Genomic DNA, 20,497 nt, shown 5'->3' with positions numbered 1-20,497 from the left:
GAAAAATATAAAAAATTACTAATTTTAAATAATGGTATAATTGATGTCATCATAATACAAATGGATTTGTTTTTTGTACAGGAACATTTTTTAAAAAATTTATATATGAATAAATTTTTTAAATACTTAATAAAAAAATACAAATAATTATGTAAATCAATTTTTAATTTAATATACATTTTAAAATTTAAATTTGTAAAATGTAAAAACTAAAAAATATATGGGTGAGAAAACTTTTGAAAAAAACAATCAAATCTGTAAGAACCCTAAACATCCTTCACTTTCATTTTTCTCTCAAGTCTCTAAACCTTGATTTCTGATTTCTTTTCTCCAAGGCTGAGGTGGTGAGCACCAAGGCTGTCCATCAACCATTCTTCATCTCCTTCAAACTCAAAGTTGTGCGGGATTTCATCGTTTGCTCCATTCCAAGGTAAGGGAAGCTTGGAGTTTTGGGGTTTTGGGTTTAAAAGTGTGGTGCTATTAAACGAATTGAAGATTATTGTTGGTAGATTTGTGAAATCTGCAAAATGTGGAATGGATTCGAAGGGGTTTTGAGTAGAAATTGGGGATTTTGTTGTTCTTGAGGCAAGATTGAAATTTGATGATCTTCTTGAGTTTTGTGGATGCATGTGGTTATTCTTGGATTTTCTGTGTTGTATGATGTCAATTCTTGAAGTATTTTGGTTTGCATGCCTTGATCCATTCACAGATTGAGAGAGTTGGAAGATTTGAACTGTTCATAAACTGGTATGAATTTTCTGCATTTGGGACGGTAAGCGTGAGTTTTCACGCTTAGCGTGACAATTTGCGAATGCTGCTGGAACTCTGAGGCTAAGCGTGGGATCCAGGGTTTAGTGTGGGAGTGAGTTGTGTTTCTGGAAGGTTCATGCTGAGCGTGGGATTCTAGGCTTAACGTGGGAGCTGAGTTGTGCCTCTGGAAGGCTGAGGCTGAGCGTGGGAACTCAGTTTGATAAATTTCTTTTCTGAATGAGTTGGTTGTTTTCTTGGTGAATGACTTATATGTCTAAAGCTTGTTGGTTGAGTTGTATTATTGTTAAATGATGATGAATAAGTGTAGAAATATTGTATGATAAGGAACTTTAGGTGTTGTATGTTGATGGGTTATATGTTGATAATTGTGTTATGGAATTGTATAGTTACATTGAGAAGTATGATGAGTAGAAAGTCACATTTAAATAATGATGATTGAGTTGTGAGACGTTGAGATGCATGTTGAGCATAGTGTTGTAAACTAATTGTGAAGTTGAGTAGCTGAGGAAAGAGGATATGAGTTGAAAAGTTGTGTGTTGATTGAGTTGTTGTGCTAAAAATATAATGAGTTGTTGTTTTTATTTTGAGTTGTGGAGCTGAACTGTGCTGTTGAGTTGTGTGTTGATTGAGCTGTGATGATAAGTTGTTGATCACTATAAGACTAGGGAAGATGTTTTCGAAGTTGCTCATCCCATTGTGGATTGAGATAGTTGTAGTGCTCTAAGAGCCCAATTTGTTGAAAAACCCTTCTCAGGAAGTTGTCCTTTGGAGTGGATGTTGTGTTGTTCTCCTCTAGAACTTAGTTGATCCCGTGTGTGGGCAAGGTTGAGGCACACGTGTATAAAATGACCACGGTATTGGGGCCAAGTTGAGCTATACCGATTACAAGCGGCCAATTCGAGTAAAGTACGAAGTCGGGAACTTAATTCCTAACCGAGTATCAGAGGGTTGTAGTATTTGGAGGATAGTCAGTAGGCTAATCCCATAAGTGGCTTAGTTGAACTAGCTAATGTCGTGGTAGGCCTAAACCCAGCTGTCCTATCCTGATATAGTACTATACTTCATTGTTTAAGTGGTAAAGTCTGACAAATCGTTATCGTGTTGTGGATTGTTACATAAATTTGTTGTTTACCTAGCAAGCCCAAAAAGGTTCTGTGTTGTCGGTTTGGTAGGGCCTAGCCACTTAGAATGCTCACCATGTGTTGTTGGAGATCTTTGAGTTGAAATGCGTGACGACGCATATGTGTTGATACAATGTTGATTCGTATTGTAATGTTGAAGTGATGTTAAGATGTGTAGTATATGCATTGTTTGTTGTTGGTGTTGAATGTGAAAATGAATTTATGTGTTGATGTGTTGCATAATTAATTATATTAGTTGTTTATTTTACCTAGCTTACCCTTACATGTTTCCACATGATTTGGATTGCTATGATCATACGTTGAATGAGAGCAGGGCAGGGATAGGCTGGAGAATAGCAATGGAGCCACAAGTGGTGCTTGGAATTGGTTTTTATTTTGTAGACTACCGGTTGTTGGTAGATATTTATCTATATATTTGTATATAGTTGCTAGACCAGCAACATAGTTGTAAATATTTATGAGATGTAGATGTGTTTATATTATATTACTGTTTCAATATATGTATATGCGTAGTTAGTTGTGTGATGCGCAATGTGGTAGCCGTGGCAAATCGTTACAAAATCGATTGAAATTAACTAAAACTAAGTAATAATAATTTTAAAAAATATAAAACATAAAATATGATAAATTATGAATTGTTTGAAATAAAAATAAGAGGAGTTCTAACAATAAAGCTATTTCACTTTCTACTCAAGTGAGACTTTTTCTATAATAATGAGTGTATTACATTCTTTTAAAATTTAATAATTTCTTTCTATTAAAAAATTCTATATATATCAATCTCTAAAAATATTAATATTTATTCAAAGAGATAACATTTTTTAATAGATGTCCTCTTTAGACACAAGCTTCAGACTTATATTTTGATTATATGGACATATGTGTTGTGATTATTTTATCAATCACGTCATAATAGTATATGCTAAATAATTAATATTATTAGAATTTTTCATATATATATATATATATATATAATTTTGAGAGAAATATTAATTTTAAAAATTAAGACTGACATTTAATATATTAAAACTCATTTGTAAACAATGAATTAATGAATATCCATGGATCAAGTGGATAAGTATTGAACTGATGAACCTCCTTTTCTGATATTTTTAAGTAAAAACTTATAAAACTTATCCCATTATTTGAAAGTGATAATTAAACAACATTATCTCTTCGTATTATAGCTAGTACCTGCATCATAATCTGCATTCTTTCCTCATCATAATCTTACTTCTGTCGCATCATCAATATTTCTTTCATTTTTATGTTTTATCATATTTTTCACGGTTCTGCATCTATCCACACTAGAAAGTCACGTTTTAAAGAACGTTTGTTTTGGTCAAAACTTTTGGGGTATCATATTACATTTTTAAAATACATTTCTAGAAATATTTCAATAAAAAAATGTTACCTTCAAGTATCTTTATAAAACGTGTTTAGTTATATTTTGATATTCTTTAAAATATTTTGTAGAATTTAAAATGATTTAAATAAAAAATAATTAAAAAAGTTATAAATGTATTAAGATATAATTTCAATACTTTCATAAGAATATCACATTCTCACACCCTAAACTCAAAAATAAAAAAAATAAGAAATTTAATAAGAAGATATTTTTGATAATAAACAATACTTTAAAATAATTTTTTAAAACTCATAATAAATATGAAAATATTACATTTTTATCTACATATTTTTTAAGAATTAATATTTAATCTGTGAATCGTCCCATATACTTAGTTTTAGCTTTTCTAATAAAATATAATTAATATGATGGGACAAAAAGTTTATTGAGTTCATGTGTTACCATTGTCCGTTGATAATTTAGTGCACACTTACATAGCTTTCATCTTCAATAGATGCCCCATGATGATGATAAGATGGGTGATTACATGCTAACGCTCGTTCTAATATACATGATTCAAATATTTTTAAATTAACCAATAATATATTTTTGTCCTTAGTTAAGATAAATGTGTTTTTTTAAATTTAAAATTTTCTTTTAACCTATATAATTTTTTTAAAAATATTTTTGTTTCTCTATTTAACTTGTTAGTGAAATATAAACAAAATAGACTTATATATTTTTAAATTTAACTTACAAAATTTATTATTAAAAATATTACACTAAACTCAACTCAACTAATATTATACATTTCAATTTATAGTTGTAAATGATGTTATTAATGATCCGAGAGATAAAAATAAATATTTTTAAAATTATATGACAAAAAAATCAAATTTAAATATAAAAAATTAAAAATATATTTAAATTTAAATAATACAATAATATCCTTAAAGAAATTCATAAAAATCAATAAAGCCTGCATTAACAATGATGTTTTTTTAATGCTTTATTTTATTTTTCTCCAATAATACATAATTACATATAAAAAAAGATCTAACATAAATCACGTGAGTATTTATATTACATGCGGTTCATAATATGACTTCTGTTCTTCTAATGTTGATTTCATCCTTACAGCGTTTAATTTCTAATTTCTCAATGAATATGTTGTTGATTACATAGATTTAAACTTTTCATGGTGAATTTAATGTATTTCTTAGGTTGCTAAAAGACATGGGAGCCCTTGAAATTAGCTATCTTTACAATGATGTTCTTCTGTTTTTATTTATGGATATTCATGCAGCAATATTACAAATTTGATAATAAAAACTAATTTTATAATTTTAATTGAATTAGATTATAATATAATTATAAGAATTATAAAGAAATAAATAGATTCCACAAAATATCTTCATGGACACGCTGGTGGACATTATATTTTGTTTCTCCATCGTAGAATTCATAATGATTAAATTAATTAGTATAATAGGATATTAATCTGATTATAACAGGTGCGAAATGAAAGTTTATTTGTGGTCAATGAGCTGATAATGCCAAATTGGACATCAAATTCATTCAATATGTCATATGAGAAATACAAAACATTAAAAAAATAAAAATCAAGATTTAGCTTTGAAACATTAGCTCTTTAATTGAAAGTTCTACTTTTTCTGCCTCATATGAATCACAAGTGAATAAAAATCTGTATCTTGTTGATCATGCAGGGAATTTCGTGACATAGACCAATTAAAGCAAGCTTCAAAACTATACTTAAATACAAGGATTCAACCCATGGCTTCATCACTTCCTAAAAAGCTACATATGGACGGTGCAACCAATTTAACGTCAAAATAAAATATAAAAAAAAGTTAAAAGAAGAAATGATTTTCATTTCATTTTAACGTGGGTCCAACAATAATTGCGTTAGTAGTCATTTATGTTTGTCCTAGACATGAAATTACGGTTAAAAGTGTTATTTTATTTTTATGAGTTTACCTAATAAAAAAAAGTATAAATTTTTATCGAATTTCAAAAAAAAAAAAAGTAGAAGAAAAAAAATGGTAATCTGAGTAATATACAAATTCAGAATTTAAAGGGTTAAACTGATATGGTGCATGCAGCAAGTATGGATAGTACAGAGTTGAAATTTACTAATTTAGAAAAGAAGTAAATTGAAGGGTAGTCATCTGTGGGCCAATGCCTCAAAATTAGTTATTTGGGCCACTTTTATTTTGGGTCTTTCTTTTCTATTGTCTTGGGCTTAGTAGGATAAAAGTCTTGAGAGTCTTTAAATTGATAATAAAAATTTGGCTCATGATATATACACCTTCTTTTTTTTATAAGTACACTTCCTTTATTTATTTTTTTAAAAATTATAAAATATTATAGTTTTTTTAATTTTTTAATTTTATATCTTTAACTTTTATTTTTTTATTATTTTTTATACACTTTTATTTTTAATTTTTTTTAATTTTTACATAATACCAAAATAGGTGAGGTGAATGAAAGATAAGCAAGTGCATGTAAAAATTAAAAAAGAAAAAAATATGTGTGAAAAAAAATATTAAATTAAATATTATAGGTGTAAAATTAAAAATTAAAAAATACAAAATACAAAATACAAAATACAAAAAATAAAAAATAAAAATATTTTAAAATTTTAATTATTTTTTTTAAAAAGGAGGTGTACTTATAAAAAAAAAAAAAAAAGATAGTGTATATATATCATGAAACTAAAAATTTTAATCATCTCAACTTTTACACTTTTTCATTTAAATACGATTTAAGAGAATTTTTTTTAATTATTTATGAATATAATATGTGAAATGTACTTTCTAAAGAGATAACAGTAAGACATTGAGTATTTTAGAAAAAGCAGTAGAACATTGAGTATGTGTCATGATGAAAGTGAAAGTCTAACTATTTTTTTAGAATAAAGTAAATCACATGTATTCATTTATAATAATAGATTAATAAAAAAGGATATAAATTTATAATTACAAAAAATTTGATTATAATTTATTTTTAATGTTATTACATTCTTACATTTTTTTTAATAAAATCCTAAAAATCATTACATTCATGTAAAAGTCTTTTAAAATGTACAAAACATTTTTGTACTGAATTAAACTCGAATCCTGTACATGCTTTTAATATTAATTTTATTTTATAAATCTGAACCTCTTTAGACCAAATAAAAAACATTTAGTGACAAAAAGGTTATGCATCTAGGGTGGAGTGTAGCAGTAAGTAGGAAGTAGTTTCCCAAAGTCTCTGCAAAGAGGCACCACTCTCCAACAATGACAACATTGCCATTGCAACATTGACAATTCCGAAGTCTTGAACAAACAAAACGACCAAATGCCACAACCCTAAGATCCACCAACACAACCAAACATGGCCTTCTCCTCCCGGCGCGGCACAAACACATGGTCATCATCGTTATCATCATCATCATCATCGTCATCATCATCACCATCGATTCTCCCCTCGTCCTCCTCCAACCCCAGATCGAAGGCACAGCAACGGAAGGGGCGAAAGCGCGCGTGGCTGAGAGACTTCATCTCCGGCAACTTCTTCATCATCGGCCTCTTCCTCTGCCTCTCCCTCTTCCTCCTCATCCTCCTCCGCTTCGGCGTCCCCAAGCCCATCACCACGCACTTCCGCACGCGCTACTCACGCGCCCGCAAGCCCCTCCTCCGCCGCCCCGACGCCGCCAACCGCACCCACCTCCTCGCCGCCGCCGTCGACGTCACCACCAAGGCCCTCTACGACAAGATTGAGTTTTTGGACGTGGACGGCGGCGCGTGGAAGCAGGGCTGGAGTGTCACCTACAGGGGGAGCGAGTGGGACAACGAGAAGCTGAAGGTGTTTGTGGTGCCCCACTCCCACAATGACCCTGGCTGGAAGCTCACCGTCGAGGAGTACTATGATAGGCAATCCAGACATATACTTGATACCATTGTTCAAACACTTAGCAAGGTCAGTTCACATATCATCCTTGCTTTTAATACTTTTATTCCTATGCATGATTAGTTTGTATGATCTGCTCCAAGGTAGTTATTTTAAATGTTAACAAATTTATACTTACTTTGGGATTGAATGACCATGTAAAAGTGGCAAGGTTAAGGTCAATTCACATATCATCCTTACTTTTAATACTCTTATTCCTATGCATGATTAGTTAGTATGATCTGCTCCAAGGTAGTTATTGTAAATGTTAACAAATTTATGCTTACTTTGGGATTGAATGACCATGTAAAAGTGGCAAGGTTAAGGCCAATTTACTTCCTTGACATGGTATCGAAGTTTATAGGCCTACCGGACCCAAAATTATAGTTACTCTATGATTAAATGATAATGTAAATGTCGCAACTCTCATCTTACAAGCCAATATTGTTAGTTTAAGTCCATTTCACTTTCTTAACATGGTATTAGAGCTTATCCGCTCACATGGTATTAGACAGATATTATCAGACCACTTGTAGATGTCTAGTCATGCAAACTTTACATACGAGATGTCCAGTTTGCGTGGGGTTGTTGGGTATGTTGCATATTCCTCATTGTCTAGTGGTATGGCCAAAGACTATATAATTGGGAACAATCCTCAGCTTATATAAGCCAGTTTTGTGAGTTAAGTGAAACTCACATTCTAAGATGGTGCTTTATTTACTTTAAATTCTAATGGGTTTTGGAGTTTCTTTTTTGAATAAGTATTGTATCCACTAACCATGTGTAGGTCTTTTACACTGTCATGTCATGTCATTGAGGATTATGTCTATAAGATTTTTGACTTTTGTAATATAATGTAATTTCTATGTACTAAGAGTATAACAAGGTTTTTATACTGTTAACTAATAAAAAATGATACAAGGAATGAGTCTCTTGGTAATTATTGAAAAAATCAACAAAATTGCCATAATTGACAATTTCTGATTGGATGACAGTATAAGAACCTTATACACTGTTGCTGTATGTTCTATTTACTTTTTATAATAAATGTCTTAAAAGTTATCCTGAGGATGATTTTTTTATTGGTCCAGTAAAAACTTTGAACTCTTATATTTTTGCTTGTTTATTACTTCATGAAATTGTAGGTAATGACAGTTGGTTAACTTTGTGAGAAGTGATGTGAAGTGTGTGCAAAGTTAACTTTGTGACTTGTGTTGTGAGTGAAATCCGGGAAAGGTTAAATGGTAGAAGTACAATTTTTTCTGGGTTGAATGTTTGAACTAGTTAACTAGGTATATTAAGCTGCAAATGCTGCTTGTGATGACAAAATTAATATACCTTAAAATTAAATATTAATGTTGTTTAAATGTTAGATTAGAGAATAGGAGTGAGTTAGTTAACAAAAGCCCCGCTGAAATGGAGTGGTTGAGTAAATTTCTGTTGTTGGGCCGAGGTAGTCAACTTGCTTCTTTGAAGCAGCAGATCATTCACTGGGTGGCACAGGCGATAACAAATTTGGTAGACCTTAAAAGTGATTATAGTTTTCTTAATTTCATTAGATTTACATGTTTGGTTGTATAGTGTAAGAGATTAAAAAGCCCCAGTGAAATGGAGCTAATAAGCTTGTCAGTTCCATAGGCAACTCTTTGTTTTAATCATGGGTTTGAGAGAAACTTGGGCTATGATGTTGACTGGGTGACTGTTCTATGTAGGATTCTCGCCGGAAGTTCATATGGGAGGAGATGTCATACTTAGAGAGATGGTGGAGGGACACATCAGATGAGATGAAAGAATCCTTCAGCAATTTGGTAAAAAATGGGCAGTTAGAAATTGTTGGAGGTGGCTGGGTGATGAATGATGAGGTAATGTGCTGATGACCTTTTGGCCCTTATCTTATTTACAACAAATAGCATTTGTAATTTTGTATACATCAATACTTCATTCCTATTGAAGTAATTGTGACACGAGAACTTGTGGAAGGTAGGTTTTGTGATGCTTTTCTTCATGCTTATTTTGTTGCTCAAGTTTTTTTTTGAATTTAAGGGACTTCTTGTTTCCTCTCCTATCAATGAAGTTCATGCTCTAGTAATGTACATGTCTACGGAATATAAGAATCTCATCAGAGCTTTCCTGTAAATAAAGTTGATTATCAGTGGCCTCTTTGTTTTTGGAAACTTGACTTTTAATTGTTTTCTCATTCGTGCAGGCCAATTCCCATTATTATGCCATAATTGAACAGGTATGTTGAAAGCTTTGTCTATTTCTGCAATTGCACATGTTATTTATGTGGAGTGCTAACAACAATCCCTCTAACACTCTTTTTAGCACACACTACTATTAACTGATAAATATCAAAAACTACAAAATCACAAGACTCATTAAATGAGAAGTGAGACTCACCAAAATTTATGATTTCTAATAACTTCCAGCCAATAATGTAGTGTGTTTAAAATAATATTAGAGAGTGTCTTGCTAGCATTTCTCATTATTTATTTATTGGCTGTTTTGCTACAATTTTTTTAGTTGATCACTATTTAAGAAACGTGAGGACAGTCCAATTGTGTTTAGGCTTTCCTATTTTATTGTATCACTATGCATGGTATTTGGCTGGCTCACTTATGAATGTGATTCCTTCCATGCTTTGTTAACTATTCAGAAAAATTACTGTAAAGTGGATCAATATATGAATGTAAAGTAGTGATCTGTAATGTGTTATAAGTACTGGGGCATGCTACGTACCAATGATATACGTGTTTTATGGTTTATTATTTTAAAGTTGGGATGCATTTTATCCTGTTATTCATGTATCTCTAATAATACTGGTGATGATTAAAATTTAAAACCATTATTTTGCTCAATTTATAACATAATCAGGTCTTATTGTGTTATAAGTAGATTGATGAAAAACTATGCTTTAGATTTTTTTTAATAGATAAACATGTAAATTTTTTGTTGCAATAATCTGTCCTAGATGTAATTTATGAAATTAGTTTATTATTATAATTGGTATATCAGGCATCACTTTATTGCAAACAGCAATGCCATATAAGTTTTAACAACACATAAAGCCAAGGGTACTGTGTATATTGATCTTGTAAACTTTCAGAGAGCATACTTTTCTTAATACAACTGAACTCATTACTATACTAATGGACTACATTGTCAAGTTTGGTATGCAGTAGTGCACTTGGTACTTATTCATTAGAAAAGAAAATTATGTTACCATGTTTCACCCTGTCCATGTTTCGTGATTTTATGTTCATATCAGACTGATCTTTTTGCTCTGGAGAACTGTATATTATTTTGTGATGGTGCTTAATCTCTGGACAATTATGAAACAGATAGCAGAAGGAAATATGTGGTTGAGTGACACCATTGGATTTGTTCCGAAAAATTCTTGGGCAATAGATCCATTTGGTTACTCATCTACCATGGCATATCTTTTGCGTCGTATGGGTTTCGACAACATGCTTATCCAGAGGACCCATTATGAGCTGAAGAAGGAACTTGCATGGCATAAAAAGTTAGAATACATTTGGCGTCAAAGCTGGGATGCAGAGGAAACCACTGATATATTTGTCCATATGATGCCCTTTTATTCATATGATATACCTCATACATGTGGCCCAGAGCCTGCAATTTGCTGTCAGTTTGACTTTGCACGCATGCATGGTTTTGTTTATGAACAATGCCCGTGGGGGCAATATCCTGTGGAGACCACTCAGGAGAATGTTCAGGAAAGAGCACTTAAATTACTGGATCAATACAGGAAAAAGTCAACTTTGTACAGAACCAATACTCTTCTTGTTCCTCTTGGAGATGATTTTCGCTATATTAATGTTGAAGAAGCAGAAGCCCAATTTAGAAATTACCAAATGCTGTTTGATTATATCAATTCAAACCCCAGTTTGAATGCAGAGGCCAAGTTTGGTACTTTGGAAGACTACTTTGTAACCCTGCGTGAGGAAGCAGAGAGAATAAATTACTCATCTCCTGGTGAAATAGGATCTGGTCTAGTTGAAGGTTTTCCTTCTCTATCTGGTGACTTTTTTACTTATGCTGATCGGCAACAAGACTACTGGAGTGGTTATTATGTTTCACGACCCTTCTTCAAGGCTGTTGATAGGGTACTAGAACAAACACTTCGTGCCACTGAAATGATGGTAGCTCTAATACTTGGCTGCTGTCGGAGAGCACATTGTGAAAAGTTTGCAATGGGGTTTTCCTATAAGTTGACAGCTGCTAGAAGGAACTTAGCTCTCTTTCAGCATCATGATGGGGTAACTGGTACTGCAAAAGATCATGTGGTCATGGACTATGGAATGCGAATGCATACTTCGTTACTGGACTTGCAGATTTTTATGTCCAAGGCAGTTGAGGCACTTCTTGGAATCCGCTATGATAAATTAGACCACAGTCCTTCCCAGTTTGAGCCAGCAATAGTAAGGTCTAAATATGATGCTCAACCATTGCATAAAGTGATTAATATTCATGAGGGTTCTTACCAATCAGTGATCTTTTTTAATCCTTTGGAGCAAACCAGAGAAGAAGTTGTGATGGTTGTTGTTGACAGTCCTGATGTTACTGTTGTTGACTCTAACTGGAGTTGTGTTCAGAGCCAAATTTTGCCCGAGTTGCAGTATCATAATAGCAAGATCTTTACTGGGAAGCATCGACTTTACTGGGAAGTTTCTGTTCCTGCAATGGGATTGGAAACATATTATATTTCCAATGGTTTTGGCGAGTGTGAAAAGGCCAGGCCTGCAAAGCTGAAAATTTTCTCTAAATCTAGTTCGGTTGCCTGTCCTGCACCATATTCTTGTGTGAAAATAGAGGCTGATGTGGCTGAAATTGAGAATCAGCATCAAAAACTAACCTTTGATTTGAAGTATGGTTTGTTGCAGAAGATACACTTAAAAAATAGTTCCCCAAATATTGTAAATGAGGAAATTGGTATGTATTCTAGTTCTGGTGGGGCATACTTGTTTAAGCCCAATGGTGAGGCCCAGCCCATTATTGAAGAAGGTGGGCAATTGCTAGTTTCAGAGGGTCCTTTGATGCAGGAGGTATACTCTTATCCAAGGACAGCCTGGGAGAAAGGCCCTGTTTCTCATAGCACCCGTATATATAGTGGAGAGAGTACAGTGCAAGGGTTTGTTGTTGAAAAGGAATATCATGTTGAGCTTGTTGGCCAAGATTTCAATGATAGGGAATTGATAGTTAGATATAAAACAGATATTCATAACAAGAAGATCTTTTATTCAGATTTAAATGGATTTCAAATGAGCCGAAGAGAAACTTATGATAAGATTCCTCTACAAGGCAATTACTATCCCATGCCCTCTCTTGCATTCATACAAGGATTAAATGGTCGACGGTTTTCTGTCCATTCCCGGCAATCGTTAGGTGTTGCAAGCCTTAAAAATGGATGGCTAGAGATAATGCTTGACCGCCGGTTGGTAACAGATGATGGTCGTGGTCTAGGTCAAGGAGTGATGGATAACCGTGTAATGAACGTTGTCTTTCACCTAACTTTGGAAGCCAATATTTCTGCTACATCAAATTTGGTTTCCACTCCTTTCCCTTACAGCCCTTCTCTTTTATCCCACCGTGTTGGTTCTCACTTGAACTATCCGTTACATGCATTCATTTCCAAGAAATTGCAGGATATGTCTGTGAAGCCACCGCCTAGATCCTTTTCTCCTCTTGCCGCTCCCTTGCCATGCGATTTGCACATAGTGAACTTTAAGGTTCCCAGGCCTTTAAAATTTTTGCAGCAACCACCTGAGGGTCCTAGATTTGCTCTAATTTTGCACAGGCGACATTGGGATTCTTCGTACTGCCGGAAGGGAAGATCACACTGCACTAATCTGGCAGATGACACTGTGAATCTGTTCAGCATGTTCCGGGAACTTACAGTCTTGACGGCTAAAGCAACCTCCTTGAATCTCATGCATGAAGACCCTGAAGTAATGGGATTCTCAGAGCAGTTTGGAGATCTTGCACAAGAGGGGCATGTAGCCATATCTCCTATGGAAATACAAGCTTACAAGTTGGAAATGAGGCCCCAATAGAGCACTCATTACTAAGTTGCTTCTGCTTATTTAAGCTGAACCACGGAATTCTTGGACTGATTTAAAGATGAATTGTTATGAAAATTTTAACTGCTCCATTGATGTTAGGGATGGATTATTCTTGGACTGCTTTCTCGGCGGTGCAATGTGAAGAAAGGTCCAAGCGAAGAGGAGTAACTTTAGTTGTGGAAAGCTTGACAGTGGACTTTTGTAGATTGCTGTTATGAAGACATGTATGAGACTATAGCATCTGCGGCCCCTTGTCTGTTTTTGTGCTTTGCTGTAGCATTTGTTTACTTTTTCACCGACTTAAAGATGAGTTTTGCTTTGTCCACTTGCTATTGTATAACATGTCTCTTAGAGACTATATTCATGTACAGATTTATTACCTCTATGCAGGGGAGAGTGTATTCTTATTTGAACGTGAGCTCAACACTTCGAAAAAACAATACTTGTTATTCTTCACAATTTTCAAAATAAATTAGCCAAAAGCTGACATTAAGGAACAGGTTTTAAATGTCTATTGGGAAAATATGTTAGGTCTTGTTATCTGGTTTTGGAATCAATAATAGGAAGTTTTTGTTGAATATTACATTGCATTAAAAATATAATTTTTCACTTTTGGTTACTCGGTACTTCTATGACATTGGTTGTATATCTATTATTGGTTCCATGTGATGACCATAATTTGTATTTCTCCCAAGTATTATGGATTCATTGCTTGTCGATATATCTCAGCCTAATTAGTTATGTATTATTCACTCATCCAAAGCAGCCATTGAGCAATCCAATAAAAATCATACACTTGGGAAGGAAGCAAGAATGGTTTTTTATTTTTTCAAAGAAAGTATTGAAGCTGAAAAGTTGCCCACAATTTAACACGATAGATTTCTGAGCTACTTCCTACTACTCTACGGCTTAATGATGAAAGTTAGAGTAATAAGAACAGAATTTTAGATTCGAATTACATTGTTGTCATTATAATTCTATTAAAAAAAATAGTATAACTTATTTTATTGTTGTCATTATAATTCTTTAAATTTTTTTATATAATTTATTTATTATTTTTTACAATAATGACAGTTAATTTCATTTTGTTATATCACAAGAGTTTTGAATAGTGTTTATAAACAAAATTATGAAACAATTAATTTCAGTAAAAGAAAAACTATTATTTTCATGACATACGAGAAAATTGACACCAAGGTTGAGAAAGTGTGTTTGCTTCCGCATTTTTAAGTCAAGTATGTTTTCATTTTTACGTCAAAACCACAAAAAATAAAAACGTATAAGTTTACCTTAAAAATAAAAATAAAAATAAAAAAACAACGTAAAAGTTGATGGTCAATCGTGCATCAAGTGATAGGAGACACAGGTCCAAACATGCATAAAATGAAGTTGATGGGTTTGTAACTTTGGATATTTTTACAAAACTGTCCTCATGCAACATTTAATCCATGTAAGTGATCCTCCCATCAAATTATATACTTCATCTTTTTCTCTATGATAAATACAAATAATTAATTTTATGTATATTAAAAAAGTTATTTATATTAAGTTTTATTACTATTAGATTTTTCCTAAATATTCTATTATAAATATCAAAAGAAATAGTGTAACTCAAAGATTATACATTAAATAAGAGATATTTTAAATGATACAAAGTAGTTAAATTTTCTCACATTTAAGAATAAAAAGTGTGTGATTTTTTTTCTTATAAAGGAAAGAAGTACAAAAGTAATCATCTTTTACCGTTCAAGTGTAAATTTGAGGTTGAAAAATCCAAACTTACAATTAGGGAGGTGTATTGGTTTAGGATTTTATATAATTTTAAAAGATTTCTTTTGAGTAAAAAAATTTGTTGGTATTCAATTAGGATTTTATTTCACTTAAAAACAATTCAATGGTATTCAATCTGGATTTTCAAGATTTTTTTAAAGAGTATATTAAAATCTATTGGTATTCATTTAAGATTTTTTACAACTTAAAAACAATCCATTGGTATTCAAAAATATAAGGATTTTAAAGGCTTGTTATATTAGAGGAATTTTGAAGGACTTTTTAGTACTATCTATAAATACCAAATTCATAAAACAATCCCATTCAAACCCATCAAATTTTGGATTGTTTGAAGTGAATTTTCAAGTGCTTCAAGAATTTTCAAGTTAATTTTTCATCTTTTTTTTTCTCTGTTTCTGTCTTCTCCATTTTCTCTCTGCTAATAATACTGCACTACTGTTCATTGCTCATATATAATACTATAGTATTGTTTCCATTTTATACCCCTATTTTGTGAAACTCCGATATGTAAATGACAGTGTAATTGACTTACTCTATTTTTCTCTTCGTTCTCTTTAATTGACCTGCTTTATTTTATTCTATTAGTTTACTTTTTTTTACCTTTATATAACACAAAAAAATGCTTGAAATTTCAACTTTTAAGTGAAATTTTTTTTATAACACACGTCAAGAAAAAGGAAAAAGTGAAAGATGAAATTGATATCATGATTTCTACAATATATATATATATATATATATATATATATATATATATATATATAAGATAACTTTGAGTTAGGGTTTCTGTGAGTAGAATGAGATGAAAATAATCTTAGTTGAAGGAAAAACCCTTTCAGCATAAAAACTATGATCTCTCTCCTTCTCTTGAGTTTGTTACTCTTATCCCTCATTCTTTTATGACTCAACAATTTTTTTTAACTATGAATTTTTTTTAATTTTTATATTGTGAAATTAGGATTTTTTTATATTTAAAAAAAAGAAAATTAACATAAGACATTGCAGTATCTAATTTTTTAGGGTTTAGGATTTATGCCTCCATTAACTTATTTTAAAAAAAAGGAAATATTGTTAAATATTTGTTAGAATAATTTACATTTATAAATATTGTTAATAAATTATCATATAATATATAACTAAAATACTAATATATATATATATAAATATTTTCTCTGTATCTAAATATTTCCGTTTATATAAAAAAAATTATATATCTAAATATTGTCTCAGTATCGAATATACTGCTTTTTTTATATAAAAAAAATTATCTTATGTTTCTTTATTTTCATTTTTACATGTTTTTAATAATGACCAAGGTATTTGATCTTTCATCGTCAACATTACCGGTTAATGAAGATCATACTTTTGAGCTTATTATTCAAACTCAGGAGCAAGAGCGAGAAGATGCTAATGCTTGGAGGACTAGTATAACTATGGATATGTGGGTGAATGTTATTTAAGAAGATATGATATTATGGATAATTATTAACATTATTATTTATCTAGCATTGTTGTTTTTATTTATTATTTTTGTCTTTGACTCTTTTTAAATTTGAATGTATGAATTTTTTTTTTGAAATTTTATCATATGTCAAAAATCCATGAAAATTCTACAAAATCTACAAAGTCTCGTAAAATTCATTAAAATCCTGATTTAAAGTCTTATAGAATCCTACAAAGTCTTAAAAGTCATGAAAGTCCTGCAAAGTCTTTTAAAATCCACAGGAATTTTTTTTAACTAAAAAAGTCCTTTAAAATCCTAATCCAATACACTCCACTAAATTTTAATCCAACTTCTTTAAATTCTTTGTAGAATTTGGAGTCCCCAACCCGAATTCTAAACAGGAAACTTTTTTAATTTTTATTTATTTTGATTTTAATTTTTTTTAAAATTATATTTTAATTCTAAATATTTATTTTTAGTATTTTAATTATAAAATTTAAGGTAAATAACATTATTATCTCATAAGAGATAAGAATATTACACTTACATGTTAAAATATACTCTTTCTAATTTTATTAGAAGACTAATATAAGTAGTTGTTATTTAATTTGATTGGATTTATAAAATAAATTCATAATTTATCAATTTTACTCTTCGTACTCGTCATTAAATTTTCATGAGAATGGTAAAGATAATACTTCATATAAATGTTTATGCACTAATATCAATAAAAATGATAAATAACAATTAAAGAGTCTAAAAGGTGAGAGAAAAACACACACTTTCACAATATTTAATAGAGGTAAAACATAAAAAATAAAATTAATGTTTTAACAAAATTGTAAGCCTAAATCTTAAACCCTAAAAATTGTAAAGTGCTTCATAAAAAAAGACCAATAATTTCTTATAAACTCTGGATCATAATAAAGATTAGATAAATTTTGTCTATTTAACTTAATGTAATTAACATAAATTACACTCTCATTTTTTTTAGAAATGTAAATATTATACTAACCTCTTTCATTTGTTAAATTACAAAATTGACCTCCTACAACATTTAATTTATTTTTTTTGTGAGGGGAACAAAAGACAATAAGAAGACAAAAAAAAAACTAAGAAACAACATCTAATAGAAGCCACTTGAGTACAGATGGAGGAGGGCTCATCCAATACTCAAAAATAGAGGAGGACAAGGCCCCCAGCTTTGCCAAGGCATCTGCATTGCAATTGCGGCCTCTATCAATTCAAAGAAAATTCACAGACCAAGGTTTATCTACCAAGGAGAAAATATCAAGGAGGTAAGAAGCATAAGAGTGTAGGTAAGCTCTATCTCTATGAAGAAGAGACTGCACGATATCTATGGAGTCAATCATACATTGGATAATTTTAAAGCCCATATGCCGTGCGATCTTGAGACCTTCCAGAACAGCCAATAGCTCAGCTAAACAAGGATCACCAAGTGGACAATTGCCGAAGAAACCAGCTAACCAACAGTCAGATACATCACGAATCAGACCACCAAAGCCTAAACGAGAATGATCAAAGAACCAACAACCATCAACATTTAAGCGAACAATAGACGAGTCAAGAGGAAGTAGGCTAGTTGTGAGTTGTAAATCTGAAGAGAGTGACAAATGAAGATTCAAAGCATCCAAATAGATACACTTGACTACATAATTCACCGACCAACAAGAAGAATCCAAAATCATGTTATTGCGCCAGTGCCAAGCCCACCAAATGGTTAACATTTTGAGTTCGTTATCCTCTACTGAAAGTTGTTGAAAAAACCATGCCACAGGACCAAGAATACGAAAATCATTAATATGAGTCAAACCTAATCTAGTCCAAAGCTCTTTAGAGTGGGGATAGTCACGAATGCAATGAAGAATAGTCTCAATGTTACCAGAACACCTTGAACAACATGGAGAGTCTTGAAGGTTACAACGGTCCCTAAAAGCGTTAGTTAGAAGAGCTTGGTGAAGCAACGGCCACAACAAAAATTTTATTTTCTTAAAAAATTTAGACTTCCAAACTTTCCTCCACTATATCGCGTCGTTAGCAATCCCCTTCAGCCAAGCATAAGCAAATCGTGTGGAATACACACCAGAGGTGCTAGCAGACCACACAAAACAGTCTTGAGCTAAAATATTAGAGGGACCCAAGAATGAGGAGAGTTGATCTAAAAGCTGAGAAGGTAATTGAGTATGTAAGCAATTAAGGTTCCAACCATCAGCCGTGTAAACATCAAGCACCTTAATCTGAGTATCACTAATATGTACATAATCCACCAAGTTGCAAAGACATCCCAGACCCGTCCAATCCTTATACCACAGAGAGGAATGACCATCATTTAGCTTTGGTAAAAAAACCATCTCTGAGCTCTTGGAGTGCAAGCAGAATGCTACGCCAAGCAGGTGAAGAGGAGGACGGAGCTTTAGCATTCAAAACATAATTCCCTTTTAAATACTTACTAGAGAAAACCTAGACCCATGGTTTATCATGATCATGCAGCATGGACCAGATTAGTTTCCCCAGGAGGGTTGAATTCATAAGACGTAGATCCTTGATGCCTAGCCCACCAACGCCTTTGTCAGTCATCACCAAATCCAGCCAACTAAGGCTTGGAAATGATCTTTATCCTTGCTCGCCCAAAGAAATCTTCTCATTGACTTTTCCAAGTTAGGACATATGCTTCTAGGAAGCTAGTTAACCTGCATAGAGTAAACTGGTAAAGAAGATACTATTGACTTAATTAAGCACAACTTCCCAGCTCCGTTAAGAAGCTTCAACTTCCAAGCAGTCAAACACCAATTTATTTTCTAAAGAATATGAAGAAAGTCCCTATGTTGTGGTCTCCCATTAGATAGAGAGAAGCCTAGATAGCGATCCAAATTGGTAGTAATTTGCATTTAAATTATATTTCTTTTAAAATTGAAATTCACTATGACTTAAATAAATAATAAAATTTCATTATTTATTTATTTAATAATCATAACTATTATTAAAAAAGCGCTAATTTTTTATTTGGTTAAACAACAGAATTTTAAACAGATTTGGTAAAAAAATATTATAAAAAAAGGTGTGAATTCAGGTCGAAAAAGCTAAATTTATTTCCGTTTATTTAGGTAGATACATTGTAATGTAGTTGGGTAAATTTTACTTTGCTTATGCAACTTTATATAAAAAAAAATCCACAACTTAACATATAAAGGGAAGAACCGAGCGGTAGTAGAATACTTACATTTATAAAAAAGAAGTATAATTTATTTAATGATATTTAATTAAATAATAAAATTGTATACTTTAACATATAAGTGTATTACTCTTATCTCTAATAAAATAACAACATAATTTTCTTTAAATCTTATCATTCAAAATACTAAAATAAATATTTAAAATTTAAAATATAATTTTTTATTTTAAAATTTTAAATTTCATGTTTGAATTTGGATTATCCAACTCCGACTTCCCACTTGAACAGTGAAGGATTCTTAGGTAGATTAAAAGCTGCATGAAGCCAGCTTTGTAAAAAAATCGTAACTTTGTGAGGTGTGTGAAAATGATGTGAGAATCTTTGGTCTTAGTAATGAACAAGTAGGTCACACTCATGATTGGGGGTTGAGATAGGAAAATCTCATGATTAGTTTCCTTTCATTAGATTAGTCAGGGCTTTTTTCTTTTCAATCTTCATGTCCAAGTAGAGATGAGTTTTGTTTTATAGTATGTTTGGGTAAAAAATAAGACAAAAGCCATTATTTCTCAATTCTCATGCTTGATGTGTAACTATTATGAGTTTTGTGATTGCTTTTCATATGGTTACACTTACAATTGATAAGTTGCCTTAGGTATTAGCCAATATCAAGTGGTTAGGTTCATGGTCAAATCAGTCAACCTGTTTGCTTCAGTCTAATTTTGGGGATGTTTTGATGCAATAATGTAGGCCTTGCTTTCACATAAACAATAATAA

At 31.7% G+C, this 20,497-nt stretch overlaps 1 protein-coding gene across 1 annotated transcript; it reads left to right on the top strand.

Moving 5' to 3' along the window:
* Positions 1 to 6,482: 6,482 nt before the first annotated feature.
* GMII (golgi alpha-mannosidase II) lies at positions 6,483 to 13,791 on the top strand. The gene is made up of 4 exons (XM_020382677.3): positions 6,483 to 7,245; positions 8,928 to 9,077; positions 9,422 to 9,454; positions 10,557 to 13,791. The coding sequence occupies exons 1-4, from the start codon at positions 6,661 to 6,663 to the stop codon at positions 13,287 to 13,289; spliced, it is 3,501 nt and encodes a 1,166-aa protein (XP_020238266.2). The 5' UTR covers positions 6,483 to 6,660; the 3' UTR covers positions 13,290 to 13,791.
* The last annotated feature ends 6,706 nt before the right edge of the window (positions 13,792 to 20,497 follow it).

This window comes from Cajanus cajan, chromosome 2, assembly GCF_000230855.2.
Source record: "Cajanus cajan strain Asha chromosome 2, NIPB_CcT2T_4, whole genome shotgun sequence".
Taxonomy (NCBI): domain Eukaryota; kingdom Viridiplantae; phylum Streptophyta; class Magnoliopsida; order Fabales; family Fabaceae; genus Cajanus; species Cajanus cajan.
Note: the sequence above shows the minus strand (reverse complement) of the source record. Positions and strands in the feature narration are given on the sequence as shown.